This window comes from Chinchilla lanigera, unplaced genomic scaffold (assembly GCF_000276665.1).
Source record: "Chinchilla lanigera isolate Chin_1 unplaced genomic scaffold, ChiLan1.0 scaffold00124, whole genome shotgun sequence".
Taxonomy (NCBI): Eukaryota; Metazoa; Chordata; class Mammalia; order Rodentia; family Chinchillidae; genus Chinchilla; species Chinchilla lanigera.
In genome coordinates this window covers 984,247-1,011,245 of record NW_004955525.1, presented here as the reverse complement: position 1 = coordinate 1,011,245, position 26,999 = coordinate 984,247, and the positions used below count along the sequence as shown (strand labels likewise).

Here is a 26,999-nt window from a genome sequence, read left to right as displayed (position 1 = left end):
ATAAAAATTTCTTTTGTGCATGTTAAAAACACAAACACACACATGTTCTTTCTTATTATTTTTGAAAATAGAGAAATGTGGGTTCAATATTCCAGCAGTATTCATAAATAAAGGTTCCCTGGCTTATTAATAACAATGATAACAATGATTCTGCTAGCAAGTACTAAATCTGGTAAAGAAATTCAAAAGTATGTGAAGAACTGTATGGCAGTTTCCTTCAGAGATAGAAAGGATTACTGTATATGGCAGAAAAATAACCGAAAATTATTTCTCATAATGTGAGAAAATTATTTCTCACAAAAGAATCTGCATTTCACCAAATATATGTTCCATGTTCTAAAGGTTAAAGGTCTCTATTTCCCTTAAGAAAAATGTAGTACATAATAGAAGTAAAATTTTATTAAAGTTCAACTTATTTAGTCTGTTTTCTTTCTTTCTTTCCTTTTTTTTTTTTTTTTTTTTGGGTACCGGGAATCGAACTCAGGACCTTGTACTTGCAGGCAGGTGCTTGTGCTGCTGAGCTGTATCCCCAGCTCTTTAGTCTGTTTTTCTACTTTGTTCCCTTTTTACATAATAAGCTTAGCTTTGTAGGGCCTAGAAGTTTGAGTTGTAATATATTTTGGATGATTCCTAATTGAATTGCAAAGCTAAAATATCTCAGTATTATTAGACCAAGAGACTGCATATTTAAAACTGCCCAAGCCCATTGTCTGATTCACATTTACTAAGTGAACTAGCTAAAATTGGCATAATAATAAAACAAAACAAAATAAATAAAATAAAATAAAATAAAAAATACAATTTCACCTAACTGAAAGCTTGACTTATAGGAAGTGGCAGTCCTGATGGCCTAAGGCATAGAATTACTTTTACCACTCTATAATTTACTTGAGTGGCCAGAAGAGAACATTTTCTGCCTGATTTCAGCATAATCAAGTCACCTGTTTAATGACTGCCCAGGCTAATACACTTGTACTCCACTGGCCACCAAGGGTGTTCTGGGAGAAAGAAGCGCATCTTTCTTTATAGATGTGCAGAGCCACTGAGCATTACTGATAGTGGGAATTAACTCCTCCTAACCTATCATTGTGCTCTCCTTTCCTTGTAAGGAAGAATTTCCAAAAGGAATTAGCCACCTTAATTCCTTAAGTAACTGCCCATTCCAATCAGTACTAATGGCACGTTATTTTCCTTTACTAACACATTATAAAATACAAACTTAAAATAAACCAAAAAAAAATTTTTAAGTGATACTATACCTCAAATTTGAATTATTTCAGTAATGAGTTTCACAGTGTGAAGCTGTGTGTATGTAGCTGTGTAGTGTTTGTGTGTGTGTGTGTGTGTACGCGTGCGCATGTGTTTTCATTCTACTAAGGTGACTGAAATGGCGCATCTCCAAATACAGCAAGACAATTCTTCAAATGACAAAACTGATATACTCTTAAATAAGATAAACAATGACATAAATATTTTGATTTATGAAATAGACCTTTGCAAAATGTATTTCTAATTATTATGAATATATAAATATAGCCTCACTCACCAATGAAATTTAACTCCCATGCCTTCATTTAATTATCATGCACATTACAAATGCTCAAAATGTTTTAATGAATACATATATATTTCTGACACTTAACGCTAGAGTCTCATGAAATCTAGCATTAAATTGGCTTGAGAGCTACTTAGTGGATTGCTGGAGTCCACGTCTGGATGTGTCTTTGTGAATCACGGAGATGTGACCTCCAGTACTATATGTGGTCCGGCCCTTGGTCCTTTCCTCTCTGGCTCTGTTGCCCCGATCTCTCCTCTCTGACTGGAGCACCTCTCTTCCACCATGCCATTGCTGCTTTGGGGTTAGGTGACCATTAACTAAATTATCTGAAATTGTGAGCCAACAAAACCTCTCCTCCTTTCACTTGTGAGTGTTGAGCTTTGTGCCTCAGCAATTTGAAAGCTAATGAATACATAGTTGTATCCATAAATTCACCCTTCTTTTATGTAATGGAAATTTCTTCTAAAACATTAAAGGGGTAGCAGTAAAACAATGGATTAGGACATTGGAAAGTTTTATATTACTCTCCTTTCTACACTAAAAACAAGTGCATATAGTCCACACGTCCACGACCCAAACTTCACTGTGCTGTGAACATCCAGAAATTTTAAGTGAGGGGATTTAGGAGATAAGAGTGACACAAATAGGGCAAGGGAAGACAGGGTCAAGTACTGCAGTGATATGGATTAGAAAAGTGAAAGTAGGCATAGTTCGACTGACCTATAACATGCAAAATAGTAGATTAACAAATATTTGCAAACAGTAGTCTGAAGCAGCTGCCCAACAAGCATAGTTTGAAATGAAGATGAGTTCTACATTGCTGCGTGGAACGTAAATTAATACAGCCACTATGGACATCACTATAGAGATCTCTTAAAGCTAAAAATAGAACTTTCACTTGGCCCTGCATACTTCTTTTGAGTGTTCTTCTGAAATATTACATCAATACATGCATACTTTGATTATAGCAGTACAATTCATAATAGCTAAATCTTGGAAACAGTTTATAGTCCCATCAGTAGATAAGTGGATAAAGAAAATGTAATATATACCCACAGAGGAGTAGTATTAAGCCATAAAAAGGGTAAAGTAGAATCATTTGTAGGAAAATGAATGCAACTTGAAGCCATAATATGAAGTGAAATAAATCAAACACAGAATATTAAATAGCACAAGGTCTAGATTATATGAGAAAACCAAAGCATAAATAATTTAATGAGCAGAATTAAAGATAGATGATAGGAAACAAGGACGTAAACTCTGTGGAGACAGGAAGAAGATGTAGGACTAGGGGAACACAAAGGATAGGAGACGGAAAGAAAAGTAAAATGGATTAGTACAATTCAAATATGTACCATTCCCCCAAGACAAATGTAATTTTTTGAGGCAGTTTTGCTATATAGTTCAGGCTGGTCTTGAACTCACTACCTCGCCCAGGATGGACCTGAACTCATGGCAATCTTTGCCCCAGCCTCCTGAGTGCTGGAAGTACAGGTGTGCACCACCACGTCCAGCCATGAATGTAATTATATGTATTGCAAATATATATTAATAAAAATATTTAACTAAAGTAAAGTGTTGAGGATTTAAATGTAAAGGATTAGATCATCAAGCAAAAGATGGAACATCAACAGCCTTAGATTGAATCCACCAGCTCCAAAAATTTTGAAAAAGCACAGTCAGTCAATCTACGCATTAGTTCAACTTTAACTGAGGAATGACGGAAATAAATGTGTTATAAGAACAACTGAAAATTACAAATATTAAATTCCATGTAAATTATTATCATTTTAGTCATTTTATTCCATATTTCATGATGTGATTCATTCATTGTTTTCCTTAGGATTAACTATATAGACAACCTTGCAAACCATTCATGTTAGTGAAATGAAAATATAATTTTATGTACTTTAATAGGAGTGTTTAATTTTCTTTCAACATGTGAAGACTTATCAAAGTTAATCATTTCTTTTCCTGAAGTTGTGTTTTCAGGGTTCACTTTTAATCTGCTCTTATTTCTCAATTATATTAATATTACACTATATGATCTCTTAGTAGAGTGTTTTTTGCCTAATAAATGTCTCATTTTACTTTAAATTGTAGCTATACAAATAACAGTAATAACTATCTATCTAACTTCCTAGAATGGGAAGAGTGGAAAGAAAATTTTGATGTTTACTTAAAATAAAGTGAATTCACTCTAAATCACTTTAAGATCTTTGCCCTTAGTAATGCTTTTTAGGTAGATAAATTATATTAAATTTTAGATAATGGTGTTATTAGGAGGAAGAGTTATTGAAACGCCAAAATAAATCTGATACCTTATTCTTGCTCCAGGGAATTTCTCTTTCTTTTCTATCTTACCTGTCTGGTGGAGAAGCAAACAAGCAGAGAAATGGACAAAGAGCAGACAATAAGAGGGAAGATAGAGTGACAGAATGTCCTACATCTTTACATCACTGTCTCTGCAAAACAAACAAACAAACAAAATCAAATTGTTTAAAGTAAAATAATGAGGCAAGTATTGGCTGGAGATTGGGACTTTCTTTAAACATGTAAATATTTTTAAATTCTTCAGACATGGATTCCCTCCTAAACCTCAAACAAAAATCTCATTTTTAATCATTCAAGGGTTAAGTGATTATAACTCTAAAGCTAAAATCTGAAGATTTATGACAAATTGAGAATTGGAAAAGAAACACAACATCTCCCCCACACACACAGACTTATGTGACTTGATTTATTTGTCTATAATACTGAAATGAAAAGTGTATCTCTCTCTGATAGTGTGTGTGTGTGTGTGTGTGTGTGTGTGTGTGAAGATTACATGTGGTAATGCCCAGTAGCCATGTAGAGTGCTTAGGGAATGTTATTTATTATTCTTATCTTAAATTAATGTCAAATAAACTTAGTATTTTTTATCTGCTTAATTTATTTTTATATTAATTCTTAAACTAAAATCATATATTTCCTTCATCCATTTAGCAAACTAATGTGCATAAATGTTAACTGAGGGGGCCCTGGATTCTCTACCAATGAAAAATTTTAATAGATGAGCGAGTTTCACCTCTATTTTGTCTACCTGAATTAATCACATAAGTAATATACTAGGCTAGACATGGGGTTTCAGGGTGAAATAAAATAAAGTACAGTAAAGAACTGGATCACATTGAACTTAGAAACTAGGTTAGGAATAAAGCAATTATTTTTTAGTATATAGCTGTAATTTTTATATATAGCTGTAATGAAGCACTACTTCAGAGGCCAAAACTCTGTGCCATGGAACACATACCCTAAAACCATTAAGTAACATATATTCTCCTGTATCATGTAAATAAAATGAAAGTCTGATGTTTACAATGTGCCACCGATTTTAAAGCAAGAAAGGAAATCTCCTTTGCACACCAGTGTTTCTGATTTATAGGTTTAACCGAACACTATAATCATTCTATTAGCACTTACATTTTTAAAACAGTCAGCTTTTATTACACATAAGCATTTGGCCATGAATACTCTAGTGGCTCAGCTGGTAAAAACTGAAAAAGTGAGAGATGATACTAATTATTGCATGAAACCTTTGTTTAATCCTAACATTCCTGGAAACCAACTAACCATGTCATCAGCATCCAAAAACATATATACTACAACATCTCTAGGACATTAGTTTCTGTTAATTTATTGTATTTTCATGTAGTGAAGACCTATATCTCTTGACAGTCTCTCAGAATAGCAACAAATTACAGCAATCATCACACTGACAAGTAAAACACAAAGCAAATATTCATCAAATTTGGAGTTTGTAAATTTCAGACTAAGTGAATCACTTCTGTTCTACAAATAAATAAATAAACAACCAGCTCTTGCTGTGTTCTATCTGAGGAACACCTATCAGTCCATCTATTTACTTTCCAGATCAGGAGGGACAATTTGGATATTTCCTATAAGATGTGGCTTTACTGAACGTGCTAGGAGAAGAGATCAAGATGTACATTTTGGCTCCTCATATTTGACAATGACTTTGCTTATAGGGCTACTTCTTATGTATACAAATGTAATTAAAAAGATGGATCTGAAACTGTTAATGTTTTCCACAGGGGTGACAGGATATACATTTTCCTGGCATGGTTGTTGCACCCTCTGTCCACAGGTACTTTCAATATCTAATATCTTGCTTCTCTGTGATCTTTCTAGCATTTTGTTTCACACAGCGGGTCCAATGTAGCCTAATGAAAGCCATATTTGGAAAGCATTCCTAATTTTTCTCAAAAATAGAAAAAAAGTAAATTGTATATTTACCTTAAATAGTCCTAAATATACTTTTAAGTACATTTAAATATACTTAAATATACTATAATATACTTAAATATATTTAAATAAACTATACTAAGTTTACTCTTGTATATATTTTAATGTATACTTAAGACTATCCAAAAATTGGCAGGTAGCAACTACTTACTAGTAGAAAAGTGATGATTCAAATCCATTCTCTGTAATCAAGCATACATTGTTGAAAATGCATTTTATTACTTACTATAGTTGGATGTAACATTTTCTGACACTTTTAGGTAGAGAAAAATTAGCCATAATTTTGCAATTATTCAACTTTCTAATAAACTAGACACAGAGTTATTAAATATTCCAAGTCAAGTTGTAAATAAAGGCACTTCCCTTTGATATAGGAGGTGTCAAATGTTACATAGATATTTTATGCCATGCATAAATGATTCTGTCAGATTTTCCAAATATATAGTAATATCAATAGTAATATTTGACCATTATTGAACACTTACTATGCCAGATAACATGCTATATTATTTACATGCACAATTTCCTTTTATTCTTACAATAAACTTATAATGCTGGCATTTATTGTCTTTGCTTTATATAAGAGGAACATTGGGCACAAGAAGTAGAAATTGTAGTGGGGTCTGTAGGCAGAGAGAAAACAGAAAAAGGGCCTCATTAGTTTTCAACCCAACCCTGATTAGAAGGAGTTAAAAGTTCTTTAAAGAAATTACCCTGGGAGTCAGGGACATTGGTAGAGAAAGAGAAAACCAGAAAAAGGACACCAAATGGCCTTGGGACTTGCTCCAAGAAAACAGAGAAAGACCTTACAGTCTGAGAAAAGAGAGCAAGCCAAGTGTACAAAGCCAAAAAGCTGAGATAGCCTTCCCTCCCCATGTCCAGTAGAATGCAAGGGAAGCAGAGCAGGTGAGGGGGAATGACTAACTTTGGGGAAAGCGCTTTTTCTGTATGTACTCATATCTATGCACTAGCACACACACACATAAATACACACATTTATATAGAGATATATCTATAATTGTCCTAGATAGAGATAGAGATAGGAAAAGATAGATATATATTACACTCTAGGGTCATTATATTCAGTAGATATCTACACATCCCTTTACTAACTGAAGTTTATCATGAATAAGGTCCCCCTTTGCCAACCAGATGCTCACCCTGGAGATAAGATCCTGTCAAGAGCAGATAAATAGAGACAAAAATTTACACACAGACTACAAGATGGAATGATGCAGACAAGTGGGGAAGTCTAATCCAAAGACAGCCCAGGGAACCAGTCAGGTTCTAGCAAGTACTAGGTAGGGGAAAGTGTCTCTAAACCCGTACAAGAGAGGCCAATAACAAAAGACCCAAGGGTCCTCCATCTTTCTGGAGCCCCATACCCTGATTCTTATCAGGGTAGCTATGTATCTTCTCCTTTTTTCCGATAAAGTCTTCCTATCTAAACTTGGTATCTTTAATTTGTTACATTGAGCTTACAACCCAGTGAACTGCTTGTCCCAGTAGGAATAGTGCTAGTCCTCAAAGCAACAGAAAATAATGTGTTCAGAGCCCTAAAGTTAGTTATATAGCGGAATTTTGTGCCTCACGTTTAAATATGGTCACTGAGTATTCAATATGGCAGGCTTTCATCATTTTGTCATTGTAAGCAAGCATTAACCATGCAGTTACAAAGTTATATTTCTGTTTTATTTTACTGCCTGTTTGTTGTATATTCTAGAGCAAATCCTTTAGACATCATTTCTCTAGACTGTTGATTTTCATCAGAAAAAAATGTTAAAACAAGTATTTTAAGGCCAAGTGTGGTGGCACATGCCTATTATCTCAGCACTTGGGAAGCTGGGGCAGATTACCATGAGTTAGAGCCTAGCCTGGGCTACATAGTGAGTTCAAGGGCAGCCTGAACGACATAGGAAGACCATGTCTCAGAAAATAAAAAGCAATAAAAAAATCAAACAAACAAACAAAAAGAACTAAAGGAGACATTCCTAAAATTCATTTGGAAGCAGTATTTTACCCAGTCTCTCTTGAAGGATTTCACATAATAGTGCTTACTAAAGTTCTTTAAAATGTCTAAAATGCTTAAAAGGGTAATTAAAAGGAAAATTTTCTTCATCTTCAAAATAATAGAATTGCAAGTTATTTTAAAATGGAAATGAGAAAGTGGTACTCATAAGTGATACTTTTAGAAGCTGTCTTCAAACAGAACACATCACATTTTCTTTACCCATTCATCTGCTGACATAAAGGTCATATCCAAGATTTAGCTATTATGACTCATATTGCTATAAACATGGGTATGCATGTATAGCTATGATATGATGTCTTCAACACTGTGGGAAAGATATATAGAAGTATAATACCTGGGTCCAATAGACTTTCTAGTTTTAGTTTTGTGAGGAACCTCTATATTAATTTCCATGGGGCTTGTCCTAGTTCACATTCCCCAAATTTTACTGAAAGGTTCATATCTCCTCCTCAGTCTCACTAGTATTTACCATTATTTGAGTTCTTGATGATAGTCATTCTTTTTGGAATGAGATGGAATATCAGTATTGCTTTAATTTGCATTTTTCTAAGGGCCAATGGTGGTTAATATTTTTTCATTTATTTATTAGCTATCTGTACTTCTTTGGAGAGGTGTCTATTAATTTCAATTGACCATTTTGTTAGGTCTTTCATTTTGGGAGGGTTTTTACAGTTCTTAATATATTCGAGATATTAGTCTTTTGTCCAAAAATAGAAGGCAAATTGTTTTCCCATTCCATAGGTTAGCTCTATGGTATATATACACAGTGGAATATTATTCTGCCTTAAAGATAAACTTGGTCATTTGTGAGACAGTGTATGCCCCTCAAAAGCATTATGTTAAGTGAAATAAATCAGACACTAAAACTTAATTATTGCAGGATTTCTCTTATATGAGAAATTCAAAATATAAATAAACTATACAAGAAAATAGAACATAATAGGAAACTGGGAGATAGGATTTTTGCAAATAGCAAAGAGAATAAAATAAGAATCGGGGGGGAAGACAGGAGAAGTGAAAGCAAATGGATTAAAATGTGTTTTATATATATATATATATATATATATATATATGTGCACCCATTCCCCCAAGTAATGTAGTCATTATGTACTGCAAACATATACGAATAAAAATCTAAATTAAAAAATACAAATGAAAAACAGCACCAATGAAGACTCACATCTTCCAGAAACTATGTCCATCTGTCTATTTTGCACTCTTCTCAGAGATTTGCCTCACATCCTTGCTGTTGTAAACATCTTTGGCTACCAAATCTTCAAAGTTTTCTACTGCATGATTATTTCTTTGTTCTGATGTATTGAGTCTTTCATTTATAGGCTTTCAAAATTCTCATAACCAATTACTTATTAAAACACTCTCTAAGTGGATCCTCTCGAAAAATATGCCTTAGAAACGTAATTCCCAATAAGCATTGTTATGAGGTGGATTCTAGTGGGAGATATATCAGCTGTGAGTGAAATAATGCCAATTATGAAATTTCTTGAGACTGTGAATTTGCTTTTTTGCCATGTCATCTTCTGTCATTTCTTGAGGCAGATGATGAACTGAACAAGCTTGTGTTTCCAAAACCCCAGCACTATGGGCCAATGAATTTCTATTTATTCTACATTACACAGTGTCAGGTGTTTTGTTATTATAGCAACAAATAGCCCTGATATAATCTTGGTACCGAGAATCTGGGCTTACTGTGATGTAGCTTTAAAACTAGGTAATGAGCAGAGGTTTGAAGAAATTGGAGAAGCAGAATGGAAAAGAAATCCTGTAGTGTCACAAATAGAGCTGGAATTCTGGCAAGGTCTCAAAAGACGAGAATTATATGGAAATGCTAGTATTTCTTAGATTATTTGACTGAGCTTTATGAGCATATTGATAGAAATATCAACAGTAACTATAATCTTGGTGAGGGGAAGATAGAAATGGGGAATGAGGTACTGGAAATTGGAATAATGTCTATGCTTGTTAGGAAGTGACAAAACCTTGGCTGAACTGTGTCCATGCCCAATGGCTTTGTGGAAAGAAGAGAACATGAGACTGATGAACTAAAGTAAGTGTCAGAAGAAATATCTAAACAGCAAAGTATTCAGAGCACTAATGGCCTTTTAACCTTATATAAGATGTGAAAAGAAAAAATGATTTTCAGATGCAATTTATAATTAAAAAGAAATAAAAACTTACAGTTTTGAGAGATTCTCAACCTGGCCACAGGGTCAAGAAAGAAAAAGCATTTTTAGGAGCAGAAAAAAAGAGAATATGACCAAGCAACTATTTGATAAAGAAGTAAATATGAGCACAACAAAGCCAGAATCCATTTATTGGGAAAATAGAGGAATGACTTCAAAAATATTTCAGACATTCCTAATGCTGCCCCTTTCAGTAGAAGCTCAAAGTGCCAAGGTCTGGTGCATATTCATTTTTGTGTGGCTGATATCTTGGATACTATTGAAAGAGAAGACATGATACACTTTTCAAATAATTTGCCAGCCAACTATTTATCTATATGTGTGTCATCTTACTATTCCCAATGCTGGTGATAAAGCTCAGAAACAATTTTTAGGTTTCTATGATGTGAACAAGAACAGTTTGTATAACCCACAATTGATCATAATTAGACAAATACAAATTTTCTTGGTAACATGGTATTATAAGAATTTCTGAGTCCAAAAGTTATTTTCTTGTGTAATCAAATCAATGGAGAAGTCATCACACAATGTCTTCCTTTCCCAGACATTTCACATGTCACAGACTGATATTTCACAGGGAACATCATTAACTTTTTCTGGATTCAAAATCCTACCATCCTAGAATCAAAATCCAAAGTAATATACAACTGGTGACCCAAAGGAACTTGTAAGACTTCAAATTGTAGTTAGTACTCAACTATTGTTTAAATAGTTTTATGAAGAGAATTTACTAATCTTGATAAACTGACAAAAAAGTTAACTAGGTTTTGAGTGTCTAATTTTTATTTTAAAGAAAATAAAAATGACAGTATATAATTAGCACCATGCTGTAATAATTTAAATTATTATAACAAAATAATAGTACAAGCCAGAGAAAAAAGCAAACAAAAGTAACAGAAGTGTGAAAGTGCATTTCTGAAGTCCTTTTTCATGAGAGTCTTTACTTGTGACATCACGGCTGACTCAATATACTGCATCCATTCAAACATCTACCTTTCATAGTCATGTTGCTTTGAGGAAGAGCAAGAAGTCACATGGTGCCAGATTTGTTGAATAAGGTGACAAGGACACACTGTAATATCTTTATGAGCTTGTCTTTCTGTTGGATGTGACTCAGAGGTGATATTCACCAAATTTTGATCACCTCATGAAGACATAAAAGAGGACTTTGGGAACTGTTCCATACAGTAGTAAGAATGATAGGGTAAATGTGTTCAACAAGAAAGGGAATGTTTTGAGGGTGACTAATGACAATGTGCAACTTACTATAATAATTATTTTATGATAATATTCACTGTATGTTTCAATCATACCTTATACTTTCACATAAGGCACAAGATGGAAAGGATTCTATGAAAAAAATACAAGTCTTCTTTACTGTTCTTTGTGTCCTATATACCACTGTTATGGTTTGTGTCTGGGTGTCCCCCAAAAGCCTCATGGGGCCGTGGGGCAGGCTTTTAGAGTTTGATTGATTATGGGCATGAGAGCTGCACCCGCCTGAGGTGGATAGCTTGCATATGTAAGGGAGAGAAAGAGGCTGCTTGAGGCCATTTCCTCCCTTGTGTGTTTTTTGTTGCTTTTGCTGTGTTCGGACACCATGAGCTGTAGCCCTCTGCCATGTGCCACTCTGCCTTGTAACGTGCCAAGTATGGACTGAAACCTCAACAAACTGTAAGCAAAATAAACCTTTCCTTCCTTAATTTTGGGTGTCAGGTATTTTGTCCCAGCAATGAGAGAAAAGTAACCAAGACAACCACACTACTAAAAATGAAAATGTCATGAGAGTTGAGGATTCAGAGTAAAGAGAAAACTGACACAGAGTTCAGCCCTTTGTATTTTGTCACTCAAATCTGAGAATGCTAATTTTTATTGAAAATGATCATGTGAGAAATATTATTTGCTAACCCAAGTCAACTGTAAACAAAGAAAAACACTCTCAACTGTCACTTTCAAATGTATATTAAATGAATTAAATAAAAATACTCTGGGAAAACCGAACATTAATAATGGTTTAAACTCTATACTTGAGCAATGTCTACATTGTCTCAGGCATGGATAAAAATGAGTAATAAAAATTTTGCCATGAGAACTTTCAGGATTTTTGTCTACATTGAAAATAAACTTACAATTACTTTACCAGATGATACAGAGTATATCTTACAAAGAGGGTACAAAATACATAACAAAATACTTTCAAAACCACCACCACACTGGGTGAAACTTACTGACAACCTTTGGTTGATAATGAAAGTAAGAATAACTCATGGTCTATCCATTTCTCAAAGATGAGTTCTATGTATAAAGAATCCTTTTATCCATTTTAGGAAAATTATACAGGTGATACTTGTATATGATAAATCTCATTACCTTTTACTGTTTAAGTTGCAAATAATGAACATATTTTACTCTCCAGGATTCCGCAGATGACTGATACTCAATATATAACCATACAGAACATATTTCCACAAATTTATCTGCATGCTTCAATATAATGCATTACTTCAGTGTGGACATCCACTATATATAAAAATGTAATGACAAGACAGCACATCATCTGACAAGCATATTATATAATAGAAATTTTGCTGAGCTATTTAAGTGCACTCTTGTGTTCCTAAGGGGAGCAGACCAGCATAAAGAGCAGACACTGAAAGAGTAACAAAATTAATAAATAAACAACTGCATATTTCAAGCATTTATATATGGCAAGGGTAGTGAGTTGGAGAATGAATCTTAGAGAGGGAAATTTTTTTCTATAACCCAACACACTTGGCCTATGACAATGTGATTTTTATAAGAGATCTCTTATTTGGGGATATTTTGAAGATTGGCCAGATGGAAAGCAGGATATTGTGGAGTAGTTATTTATCAGAAGGATCAAGTATAGGCATCTGTAATCCTCTCAACAGAGGGGGAGTTTATAAGTGTAATCATGAAGCAGCTTTGTAGTTGGACAAGTGGAGTTTGGCAACATTTGCATTTGTCATTAATTTAATCATATTAATTCATTAGCCATATATCAAATTAATTCACTCAAGAATTGTCACAGTAAATAATTTATAACTGATACCTTTCTCTGTATAAAACGTAGATTACATTCACTCAGAAGTTTACTTTTGCAATTTTTAGAAAACAATTATAGCTTCACCAAGTAATAGAAATGGTCTTCAATTATTTTTCTAATGACACATACTGGTAACCTACCACAAAAACAAAAATAGTTTTATCTTAACGAATTTATAGAATCACCAGTTCTGAATAAGATGTATTATTTCAAGGGTATCCTAATTCCAAAACAACAAACATCTGCTCTCATATATTTAATTTAAACAATTTAAATCTGAGCTTGAAAATCTATGGCTTAAATTTCCCATTAAAGAGCACTCAAGATATTTGGAAAAGTAGTGTATTATTGGTAAGAAAGACTAGAGTTTGAAACTCTGGGTCCATACTTTACTCTCTTAGAGATTTAGAGCAAGAACTTGAATTTCTTCTAAACTTATTTTATTTGTTAATTAGAAATATTAAGAAAAGTAACCTCACCCCAGACGTGCTTGAATGGTCCCTGTGACCAATTCTGAATTAATTTTTTTCTACAGAGAACTTAGAAGACTTAATTTCACCATCTGAACAAAATCCAAAGACTGTCTTATATTTCTTTTCCACAAGGCAGGGAAATCTACTGAAAACTGTGGAGCATGGCACCCATGTGAACTCAGTCTCATAGACTGCAAAACACTGGTGAATTCCAAACAGAAGCGTCCTCCTCCACTGAACCCTAAATGCCACTTTATATGTGAGCAAGACAGAGACTACTGGAGAGGTGTGGACAGAGATTGGCATGCGGAGAAAGTCACTGAGGTCACAAGGTATTTTATGGCAATTCAACAGGAGGTAATAAAAATTGTAAATATATATGAGCTAAACTTTGGCATATCTGACATCATGAAACAAGAAACTAATTGACCCAAAAGAGTAGACATCAATAAAATCATAATAGGAAAATTCGGTACTCTACTCTCAAAAGTAGACAAATAAACCAGATAGGAAATTAAACAAAGAAATATTATGGATGAACCACAACATCAAACAAGTAGACTCAACAAATATCTACAATGTTTTACCCAGCACCAGCAGAATACACACCTTTTCTAAGCAGGATACAGACCTTTGTCCAAAATAAACAATATCTATAACCCTAAATCAAACAAATAAAATATAAGAACTGAAATAATCTCCTGCATCCTTTCAGATTATAACTGAATAAAAGTAGAAATGCAAAGGGGAATAACATAGAAATTATGCAAACATATGAAGATGAAATGATACATCCGTAAATAATCAATGGGTTCCATAAGTACCCAGGGATCAAATCACAAATTTCTTGGAATCAAATGATAAGGCAACAAAAATATCAAAACCTATGGGATGGGCTGGGGATGTAGCTCAGTGGCACAGCGCCTGCCTAACAAGCACAAGGCCCTGAGTTTGATTTCCAGTACTAAAAAAAAAAAATAGTAAAACCTATGGAACATACTGGAAACACTTCTAATGGTGAAATATATAGCCATAATGGCCTGCATTAGGAAAACAAAGCTATCCAATGTAAATAACCTATTGATGCTTCTCAAGATCATAGAAAAACAAGAGCAAGCCAAATCCAAAATTTAGAGAAGGACAGAAACTGATAATCTGAACAGAAATTAATGAAATTGAGACTAACGAAACAATACAATGAATCATTAAATCAAGCAGTTTTTTATGAAAAAATAAACAAGAATGATAAACACTTAGCCGAACATACGAAAGAGGGAAGGAAAAGACTCATATCTCTGAAATTAGAAATGAAAAAGGTGAAATCATAGTGGACACTACCAATAATATCTAGTGGATTAAAAATATTATTTCAAGAATTTAATTTCAAATAATTTGGAGAACCTAAAGACATGGATAAAGTGCAAAATATATATGAACTACCAACACTGAACCAAAAAGGTATAAAAACCATGAACAGGCTAGTAACAGGCAGTGGAATGAGTGCAGTAACAAAATCCTGAACAACTAGGAAAAGTCCAGAACTGAATGGATTCATTACTGAATTTTATCAGAACTTCAGAGAAGCACTAATGCCAATTGTCTTCAAATGCATCCATGAAATTGATAGGAAAAGAACACTGCCAAAGTCTTTGCTTGACTCCAGAATTACTCTCAAAACAAAGCTGAAAAGGACTTGACAAAAAGAAAAAAAAATCAGGCCAATTTTTTTACTGAATATAGATGCAAAACTGCTGAACAAGTGACTTGAAAGCAGATGTGACAAATCATCAATAAGATATGTTAACTCCAAGTTGGACTCATCTCAAAGAAGCAATAATCGGGGCTGGGGATTTAGCTCAGCGGCAAAAGCGCCTGCCTGGCAAGCGCAAGGTCGTGAGTTCGGTTTCCGGTACCGGAGAAAAAAAAAAAAAAAAAAAAAAAAAAAAAAAAATCAAAGAAGCAATAATCATTAAATGCAATACACCCCAAAATAAAGTAAGGATAAAAATCAAATGATAATCTCAATAGATGCAAAATGAACGTTTGATAAACTCCAGCCCCTAGTTGTTTTATAAAATCCTGACAAACATGGCTATACAAGGGCCTTCCCTCAAACTGATAGAAGCTACATATAACAAGTGCATTGACAATATCATACCAAATGGGGAAAAAATGAAAGAATTTCCTCTAACATCAGGGACAAGACAAAAAAATCAATTCTTACTACTCCTATTGAATACAGTACTCAAAAATTTAGCCAGAGTATAAATCCAAGGTAATAAATAGAAGGAAAAGAAAGAAGATAGGAAGAACTGAAACTGTCTCTATTTGCAGAACATGATCCTTCACAGAGCTAACCCAAAAACCATCCATCACAAATCTCATAAAACTAATAAATAAATTCAGTAAAAGAGGCAGGATACAAATTCAGTGTACAAAAATCAAGTGATCTTCTACATCACAAATGAACACATCAAAACGGATTAGGGAAATAATTCCATATATGGTACTTTCCAAAAGATAAATACCTACGAATTAAACTAATAAAGTAAGAAATTTCTGTAAATCTACTCTGTAAAAAGAGATTGAAGGAAACATTAGAAAATGTGAAGACATCCTGTTCTTAGATAATGTTATGGTTTATATCTGAGATGCCTCCCAAATCCTCATGTGCTCAGAAGTGGGGTTTTGGAGCCTGACTGGACCAAGAGTTGGGATGCTCATCACTGAACTAGTCTACTGCTGGATTTAGAGCTGGGTGTGATGTTGGGAGGTGAAACCTGGTGAGAAGAGGTGGGTCATTTTGGATATGGATATGGATATATATATATATATGTATATATATATATATACACACACACATATATATATATTCTGTATATTATATAATTATATACAATAATTATATAATAAACGTAATAGTTATATATAATATAGTTATTATATTATATATAGAATATATTATAATACAATATAAAATAATAATTATATAATTATATTATATATTCTATATAATATTCTGTATAATATATATAACAGAATATATATATTCTGTATAATATTATATTTGTATATATACTTCCTCTATATATTCTTCCTCTATATAGTCTTCTGTATTCTATATTTTCTCTACATATAGTCTATAGAATATTCAAATATATATGTATATATATATATATTCATCTTGTTTTTGTTCTTCCTTTTTCTTTCTCTTTTTTGAGATAGGGTTTCATTGAGGCTGGTCTTGAACTCACTTTGCAGCACAGGCTGGCCTCAGACTTGCAGTGATCCTCCTCCTGCCTCAGTCTCTCTAGGGCTGGTATTACAGATGTGCACCACTACACCCAGCTCTTCCTCCCCTCTTCACCCTTTTCTTCTTCCTGTGTTCCATGCCATGAACTGTATGAACTGTTCTTCCTATCATAACCCTCCACCGTGCCTCCCTAGCTTGGAGCCAGGCAACTATGGATTGAAATCTTTAAAAACTGTGAAGCAAAACATTTGGTTTTTTTATGTTTTGGATGTCAGGTATTGTGTCTCAGTAAGGAGAAAAGTAATTAAGATAGGCATAATTAAGATTATGAAAATGGCCATATTACCAAAAGTGATATATAGATTAAATGCAATTGTAATCAATATACCAACATCATTCTTCACAGAACTAAAAAAAGCAAACTGAAAATTTATATGGAGCCAAAAAGACCCAAAATAGCCAAAGGAAGCCTGAATAAAAAGAGGAAATCAGGAGACATTACAAAACCAGAGTTAAGGTTATATTACAAAGCTATAATAACAAAACAGCATCATATTGGCACAAAACGAATGTGCTGCTAACAGGCATGCTGTTATACAGCTGTAATCCTAGCACTTACAAGTCTGAAACAGGAGGATTGCTGCAAGTTAATTTGAGACCAGCCTGACCTACATAGTGAGTTCAAGGCCAGAATGAACTACATAGGAAGATCCTGTCTCCAAAAACAAACAAACAGACATGCTCACCAATGTAATAGAATTAAAGATGCAGAAATATCTTTAAGTACCTTCAAACATCTGATTTCTCACATAGAGGTAAAATAAAAATTACTGCAGCAAAGACAGCCACTTCAACAAATAGTTCTGGGAAAAGTAGTTTTTCACCTGGAAGACAATAAACTTACACCCATATCATTCACCATGTTATAGAAGAAAATCAAATGGATCAACAAGTAAGACAAAAAAATACACCTGCCAAAGATGAAAATAGACCCAAGTCTATCGCCATGCACCAAACTCAAGTCAAAATGGATCACAGATCTCAATATTAAAACAGAAACACTAAATCTACTGGAAGAGAAAGTAGGGTAAGCCTTGAAGACATAGGGTTAGGCAGAGAGTTCATGAAAAAAAACCAAACTGCACATGAAATACTTCAAAGAATCAACAACTGGGATCTCACCCTACTGAAAAGTTTCTGCACATCTAAAGAAATCACCAACAGAGTAAAAAAAATAAACCCACAAATTGGGAACGAATTTTAGCTGACTATCCTTCGGACAAATGTCTTCTATCTAGAACATATAAAGAATTAAAAAACATCAGCACCCCAAATTCAAAGACCCAATCCAAAAATGGGCAGCTGAGATGAATACATACTTCTCAGATAAAGAAATACAAATGGCAAATAAATACATGAGAAAATGTTCCACATCATTAGTCATTAGAGAAATGCAAATTAAAACAACACTGAGATTTCATCTCACCCCAGTAAGAATGGCTGGCATTAAGAAATCAACCAATAACAAATGCTGGAGAGACTGTGGAGAAATAGGAACTCTTCTCCACCGCTTGTAGGAATGCAGACTGATGAAACCACTGTGGAAATCTGTCTGGAGACTGCTCAGCAAATTAGGTCTAGAGGTCCCATTCAACCCAGCTATTCTCATACTGGGTATTTTCCCAGAAGATCTGAAAACGTCATATCATAGTGATATATGTGCACCTATGTTCATGGCAGGACAACTTGTAATTGCTAAACTGTGGAAGCAACTCAAATGTCCATCCAGTGAGGTTTGGAGAAAAAAATTGTGGTACTTTTATATAATGGAATATTACTCAGCAATAAAGAAAGGTAAACTTGAGGCTTTTATATGTAAATGGTCACAACTAGAGACCATACTCATAAGTGAAATAAATCAGACCTGCATTTTTAAGAATCGTATTGTCTTACTAGTGTAAGACCTGAAAGAGTGAATAAAAACTAGGAGGTATAATACACACTGTGAAACAAAAGGAAATGCTCAAAAGTAAAGGGCAACTGGGGTGTGCAAAAAGAACAGTGAAAGAAGGGTAAATTATGTAACTATGTATATACCGGATAGCTAATATAGTTGTACTACTGTCTTCTATTGCTCTACAGGAAGGAACAGTTAATGATTGCTTGTTTGATCAATCTTGTATATCTCTATTTGTTTTCCTGAGAAACCACTTTGAAGATGTCAACAAGTAATACAACAATCATTGTTAATTTCCTACAACTTTGTAACTGTTTTGTTTATATTGTTCTTATGCTGTTTTGTAAATGGATGTCTTTGATAATATATTTTCCTTCTTTTATTTCTTAAAATAATAAAAAATAAATACAAAAACAAAGAAAGACACAAAAATAAAGTCAATCCTCTTGAAGATAAAGTAGGAAAAACTTGAAAACATAGGCAAAGGCAAGGGCTTTCTGAACAGAAACCTAATTGCACAAAAAATAAGAGCAGCAATAAAACAGTGGGTTACATCAAATTAGAAAGCTTCCTCACAGCAAGAGAAATAACCACAGAATGAAGAGAAAACTTACAGAATAACAAAAAATAATGACAGCTACTCCTTAGTGGACTAAAATCTAAAATACATAGAGAACTCATAAAAATTGGGCTTCTCACAAAATAAAAGATTTAATAAAAAAGGCACTGAGGTATGTATAGATACATCTCAAAACACATACAAATGGCCAATAATCACATGAAAAATGTTCTGCACATTTAGTGATTACAGAAATGCAAATCAAAAAAACTTTGAGATTCCATTTTATCCCAGTATAAATAGCTAACATCAAAAACTCAAAAAGCAAGAAATGTGTATAAGATTCTTGAGTAAAAGAACCCTTGTAAACTTTTGTTGGGAATGTAAACTGTGGATATCAGTATGAAGCCTGCCACGCAAAAATATAAATAGAAGTTCCATGTGATCCAGCTATGCCTCTTCTGAGTATCTCCCAGAAAATTTTAAAGTTATCATATGACATTGATATAAGCATATCTATGTTCATAGCAGTACAATTTTTATTGTTGCTAATGAAATGTATTAAGGTTGAAAATCATGCAATGAATTTTTATAATTACTTCAAATAAACACCTTTAAAACGTGTCATTAGATTTCAAAACAATGTTAGCCTCAGAGCTAGAGATATATTTCTGTGGCTACAGCATATGTAGCCTGAGTGAGTCCTGAATTTGATCTTTAACAATCTAGAGATATTAATAATAATTCTAAATTTACATGGTATTTAAGATGATCCAATGAGGAAATGAAGAAAAACAGTTCTTTCTGAATATAACGATTAGCTGTACACACACACACATTGATTTTGTAGCAGCATTTTATAAAGCACTAGATTATCATCTTTGTGTTGTCACCATTATCATTATTATCTTCAGCAGCAGCATCACAATCAATATCAATATCATGGTGTAAGGTATTCTTAAATTTCATATATCTTGATGATTTGCTGAATTCTGTTTGCTAGTATTTTATTCAGTATCTCACATCCAAGTACTAACCAGGCCCGACCCTACTTAGTTTCCTCGATCAGATGAGATAGGGCACGATCAGGGTGGTATGGCACTTTCTAACTATATTGAACATAAGGGATATCTTCTGATCTATAAGCCACAAGTACAGAGCAAAATTGATTGTGAAGAGAATGAAAAACTGACTAGAAATACTTTTAATTAGAAGTCATATTCTGTAGAAAAAAAAACACAGAGACACACGAACAGAGAAATAGAGGTTTGAGAAACTCAGAATCACTTCATAAAATGAGTAAAATTCTTACTATGAAACTGATGTACTTCAGCTTTTAATTTAGCAGTGAGACTAGAAGTTCATGTCAGTCTATGACCCCTACTTTGTGTTAGAATTAGTAGTAATTTAACTTCTGGCTCCTAACAAGCCTATATGACTTCCTGAGTACACAAGAATTAAAGAAAATGCAGTGACATAAATGACAATGCCTCCTCTTTATGTTACATGAACTGTGCTTTATAATATTGTTCACTGAATAAACTGAAGACAGCCATAGAAATAGACATATTTTATGTCAGCCACCAAAAAAAAATTGGTTTGGTTTTCTAGAATAAATGTTTGATCTGTCTTTCTTATGACATAACTCTTCATTTTGTCCCTGAAAAAAAAAAGATTTAAAATTTTCCTTTTAAAGCTCTTATACAAACTTAGATTTATTTCTAAAAACTTTGCATTTTTTAGAATTGTTTTAATTTTAAGGAAAAAACAATTTCAAAACAAAATCATAAGAGAATAACAATAGTTAATACATTGCATATTGTTATCTTAAAAGTAGTTACTCAGAATATAGACAGATATGGGCATAAAAAATTCTCCAAAAAACATTAGCATAATATTTCTTTTCAATAAACTAAGAGAAACTAGTAGTATAACTATCTTGTATGTTTTTCATTTCCCTTCCCTCCCTTCCCCTTTCTCCCACCTAGTTCCTCTTTCTTTTTGAAAAGTTTCTTCCTATTTCACAATATCTATTGTACACTTGGGTCCATATTTAATCTTTCAGTATCTCATATCAGTGAGACAATATGCACATGTGAGTCCGACGTACTTCATTTATGAGTATAGTCTCAAGTTGCTTTCATTTACCTATAAATGTCTCAAGTTTATCCTTTATTGCTAGATAGTACTCCACTGTATTAAAAAGACCACAACTTTTTGATCCACTCCTAGTTTGATGGGCATTTTGTTTTTTTCCAAGATTGAGCTATTACAAATTGTGCTCCTATACACATAGTTGCACGTATATTGCTGTGCTACGATGTTTTGAATTCTTCCAGGAATATACTCAGAAGGGGAATAGCTGGGTTGAATGGGACCTTTTAGTCTAATTTTTGAGGAATCTCCACCCTGATTTCCACAGTGGTTGCACCAGTCTACACTCCCACCAACGATAAAGAAGTGTGCCCTTTTCCCCACAGTCCTTCCAGCGTTTATTGGTTGATTTATTTTTTTTTAATTCAAAATGGTCTGGAATCTGTCTTCATGACTACCCCTTAGCATCCAAACTAAATGAGTGATAAAATTAAATAAATCCAACATGTGAATGAGGGATACTTATTCTAATGAGCCTCTGAGGATATCTAGTATTATATCATACAGTGAATGTTAAATCATCCTAGCAGCACTATGCACATAGTCACTTTGGCTCTGTTAATCCTAAACTGAGCTTTGTACTCACTAAGCTGGATCTCTATGGTCTCAATGACTCAGTGACTTGGATCACAGCTAACATTCTGAAAAATATTTTGTCACAATACAGCAAAAAGAAAAAATTCAACTGAAGTATATACTACTTCTCAGAGAATGAACATTACAGGAGATATATCTGAAACATTTTTTTATATCCTTGTAATCTATCAGTTATAATCTCTTGGAGGGCAAATTCCCCATCTGTCTATTTGAAATACTTTATAAACTGAGGAATGAAGAGCATCCAGCTGTTGGGAAATTCAGAATTACCTACAATTAATAAATCAATTCAATGTGATCCAGGATATTAGCACTTCAGAGATACAGAGAAGGATGGGGAGAATATCACCTTTTTCTATTTATAGCTCAAAATATTTTATAGAAGATCCTACAACATAATATTTGTATGTATAAACATATCGGAAAATTAAAACTTTCATTAAGTAATAGAAATACAAACATGAGATTGGTATAGCAGTAGTTCAAATATGTGAAAGCAAAATGCAGTCAAATGCCATCATTTGGGGATAAATAAGGAAAAAGTTGGTTGACATTTGGGAAAATTTACAAAATCAATTTTATTTTGGTGTCTACACATTTTTTTCTTTAGAACAGAGTAGATGATAAAAATATATGTTAAATTAAAGAATGAATGCATATATATGCATCTCTATATCAATTTATATACAATTCCTATATTTTTAGTTACATAAAAATAAAATCTAAAGTAATATTTGAAAACATTCTCAAGAATAGATTCTGTGGGCCCTAACATCATTAATACTTACCAATCATTATTAATTAGTTTGTCAATTAATTTATAACAGTCTTGTGGAAGTGCTTTCAGGGAACTGTATAACCCCTAAATATTTTAATACCTCTATGCACATGCACACACATGCAAATGCACATACACACACACAAATCAAACACAAACACTTCTTATTTATATATTTAATTTGCTGCATAAGTATATTTATTAATAACAGAGACCTCAGTATATCTTCTGTATGAATTATCACAAATTCTGCTCTAGTCATGTATGAATGAATGAGATTTCATTATGCTGGGGAAATTTAACCAAAAAGTAATAAATGTCTTTGAAATTAACACAAAAGCACAACTTAGAAAAGGAAATAAAGTCAGATAGAAAAGATTTTACTTTTACATTATGTAAATAAAACAATATGGCATATACTGCATCTTCAAGGCTTTACATATTAAACACTGTACAATGAAGGATCATTCTAAATAAAAACTATTTTTGCTAGTATTACTGTTATTATTAGCAACTTCTGAGGGAAAGAGAATTTACAGTCAAAACACAATAATATATAAAATATTGCATTACATAAAAAGAAATACTACAATCATTCTTTTTGTTGCTTTTATATCTATCTCATTTTCAAATTATACAAAGTAAAAAGAAATACAAAAAGATGCACTACAGAATCCTTTTCTTAGGCAAACCAGGCAAGGTTCAAACATATTTTCCACACATGACACTGAAACAGTAGGTCCCAAAAGCCTCTTTTCAAAAAAAAATTTTCAGTTGTTTATAAATTCTAAGGCATATGATATGACCTTATGCATTCTAAGGAGTGAACTTATGCTACAGCTGCGCATATTCCTCCAACTTCCCTTGATTACTTTTGCTTCTCCTTATCTGTATTTCTTACAGATATGTTCATAACTTTCCCCACTCAACCACCTACATTTCTCTATCATCTCTTTCTAGGCCTAAACGAAGAATGAAACTGAGCTTTATGTCAGTAGCATACTTGGTGGTAAATACAAATTGAAGAACTGAAGGGCAAAGTTTGAATCCAAAGAGGAGGCTAAATTATCTTATAGTAGGTGATATACTTTGTAAAATAAAAGAGTGGGGATCTAGAGTTAAAATGACTTGGGTTTGAAACTCAGATCTGCCATTCATTTGTAGTATGAAGTAAAGCAATTAATTTAAACTCACTGAGCCATGGATTGTTTATATGAAAACTGAGGATAATATCTATAACTTTACTATAAAGTGTATATTAAAACAATTAGCACCCATACCTGATACATAATAGGAATTAAATATACATCGGAGCATTTTCTTTCTTATTTTTTCTTTTTCTTCCGGGAATCAAACTCAGGACCTTGTGCTTGCCAGGCGGGTGCTTGTGCCGCTGAGCTGTATCTGTGGCCCTGGAGCATTTCTTTTTGATAGTTAAGCTACTAATGCTTACTCAATAGTGAATTAGCTACAAGGCAAATTTTAAGTTCTTTCTTTTATCTTAACATTCTCTCAAAATTTGAACACCAATTTGTTTATAAGATGATAGCTCTAGGCTGTAGTTTAGAAATCAAAGATAGATTATGATGTATCAAGCACCAAGATATATTTCGAGCACCATTACATTTTATATATTCATTTATAGGTACAGGGAACCATTCATACCAGAATTTGTTTATAAATACTTAAATCCATCATATTCATTATACTGCCCTAAAACCCTGAGTCTGTAAACAAGTTCTCCATTTTAACTAAAGATACCATCACTTAAGCTACAAATGAAAAATCCTGGTCTCCACCTTGTCCACATTTTCTTTTCATCAGGTGTCAAATGTGTTTAATTTTAATTTCTGTAAACTCTGGAACTTCTTTTCTATTCTGTTGAATTTGCCTTGGTTGACATTCTCAGTATTTCTCTCTTCCTTCCTGTCATCACCTTAGATGCTGTCTACCCTCCATAGCAATTGTTTGTAGAATATTTACTCAGTTATCTGCAAGTGGTTTCTTTTTTCTATAAAAGTTTACTTCAGGGGCTTAGGATTTAGCTCAGTGGCACAGTGCCTGCCTGGCAAGCACAAGGTCATGAGTTCAATTCCCAGTACTGGAAAAAAACCAATAAAATAAAATAAAATAAAATAAAAGTTTATTTCAACAAAAATAAAATGGTAAGATAACAACAGTTTACAAAATTCTAACTGAAGAACAAGTGTGTGACCTAAATGTACTTTCGCTATTCCATATCAGCCTCTAAGGAAGTCCTGAAATACATTTTGGAAACCACTGGTATGTAGGGGAAAAGGATGAGCTCTTTGACATGATAAATCAAACCTGACTTCACAAGCTTTCTTTTCCTCTTTTTTTTTTTTTAATCTTAACCATACAATTTACTAGTATCCCATCTCAAATTTTTCTTCCAGTCTCTTAAATTTAATTGCTATTTTCCATATCATACTGGGCTTTTTTTCTCATCTGTGTATCTGTGTGTACTCTTTCCTACCAGGAATACTCATCTCCTGATTCTTCATCTGTCTGACACTCAGGTTTAGACATGTAGCTCTAAAGAGTCCATCTTTGTGGGAATTACCCAATTTTCCAAACTGATACACTTGCTTCTGCCTTTATGAGTTTACAGTATATTTTATGGACTTTTATTACAGTCTTTATCACCTTTTAATACAGACATTACTTTACATTCCTTTCTCCCTATTCCTGCTGTGACCAGGATACTCATATATTTTCCATTACTAGAAATTAAACCCCAAACACATGAGATGCTTTATAAATGTTTGTATCGTTGGTAGTGTACATAAAGATATTTTGACTTTTAAGCAATTTTTGTGGGGTAAGAGCCTTAATAATTTTAAATGATTACATTAGATAAATTTTAAACTTATTTTCCAAGTATTTTTGTATATTTGTAGGTACCTTTTAGGGAAATAAGAGAATTCAATTATAATGTGTAAAAGCATTATCTTTACCAGTTTATCAGTAATCAATGAAGAACACTAAGATATTATTCAGGACAATGACTAGCTCCAGCTTCTTCTTTTTCAATTATAATGTGTATCTATTAAAGATGCATTTTCTTTCTATTTTATAACCTGTACTAATAAATTGGACAACATGCATGGATACATAGACCCCCTAAAAATAGAAAGAGTATTACTGAGAGATATAAAGTAAGCAGATGTTCTGCATCCTATAGGAGACTTTGAGAAGATATTACTTTCGCCAACGGCCTCTATCCCTGGTCCCAACACAGAAGTATATGTGTTTATACATACAAAAAGGCAAATAAAGCAATTTATTGAAAGGATATGTTTTTTTTAAAAATCCTTTCCATTTGATTTAAGTCACTGGAGTAACAAAACTTGTTTTCATAAATATTAAAAAATATTCAATAATGTAATTTCTAGGAGAACATGAAAAAGTCTGAACGACAGGCAGTTAGATCAATATTAGTTCACTTCAAAATCTGGCCAGTGTGAAGAGAGAAATCTGATCATGAGTTGGACTTTATTACCTGTTGGAGTGATAAGTCCTGGTGATAAGAGGCTTGGGATTGCATGGGGCAGAAGGTGGGTATTGTCTTGTAATGCTCCTAAAGAACGCTTTGGAGGTCTGCCAGGCCTTGAACTGCAGAGAAATGGATAAAGATCAAGTTACAAATGCATGCATTTTAGAAATACTATCACTTGCTAACATTCATCTTCTAAATCTTGTTTAGCTGTCAAGAATAATAGGAGTTCACATTATACACTATGCATTTTCATGGATCATTAAAAATCCAATAATTTCATGAATTTGCCAAAACAGTTATGACAATCATTAAAGTTATAAGAGATTAATTTCTAGTTTAGACTCCATTTGCAGGCCAGCACTTTGTAATACAGTTCATCTGCTGTGGAAAACCATAGGTTACCTCCTGCTCTTAAAGATACACATGATCCTTAATATTAAAATACGCTGCTAAGATGACATGATACTTTACATGGAAGATCCCAAAAACTCCACAAGAAGACTCCTTGAATTAATCAACAAATTCAGCAGTGTAGCTGGATACAA

General features: G+C 33.2%; 1 protein-coding gene across 1 annotated transcript in view; it reads right to left on the bottom strand.

The window, feature by feature from the left end:
• Dach2 (dachshund family transcription factor 2) overlaps positions 1 to 26,999 on the bottom strand; it is a 618,325-nt gene that overhangs the window by 274,531 nt on the left and 316,795 nt on the right. Inside the window, exon 3 of the mRNA XM_005409722.1 lies at positions 26,458 to 26,570. Coding sequence (XP_005409779.1) covers positions 26,458 to 26,570 — 113 coding nt within the window. The remainder of the gene's footprint in view (positions 1 to 26,457; positions 26,571 to 26,999) is intronic.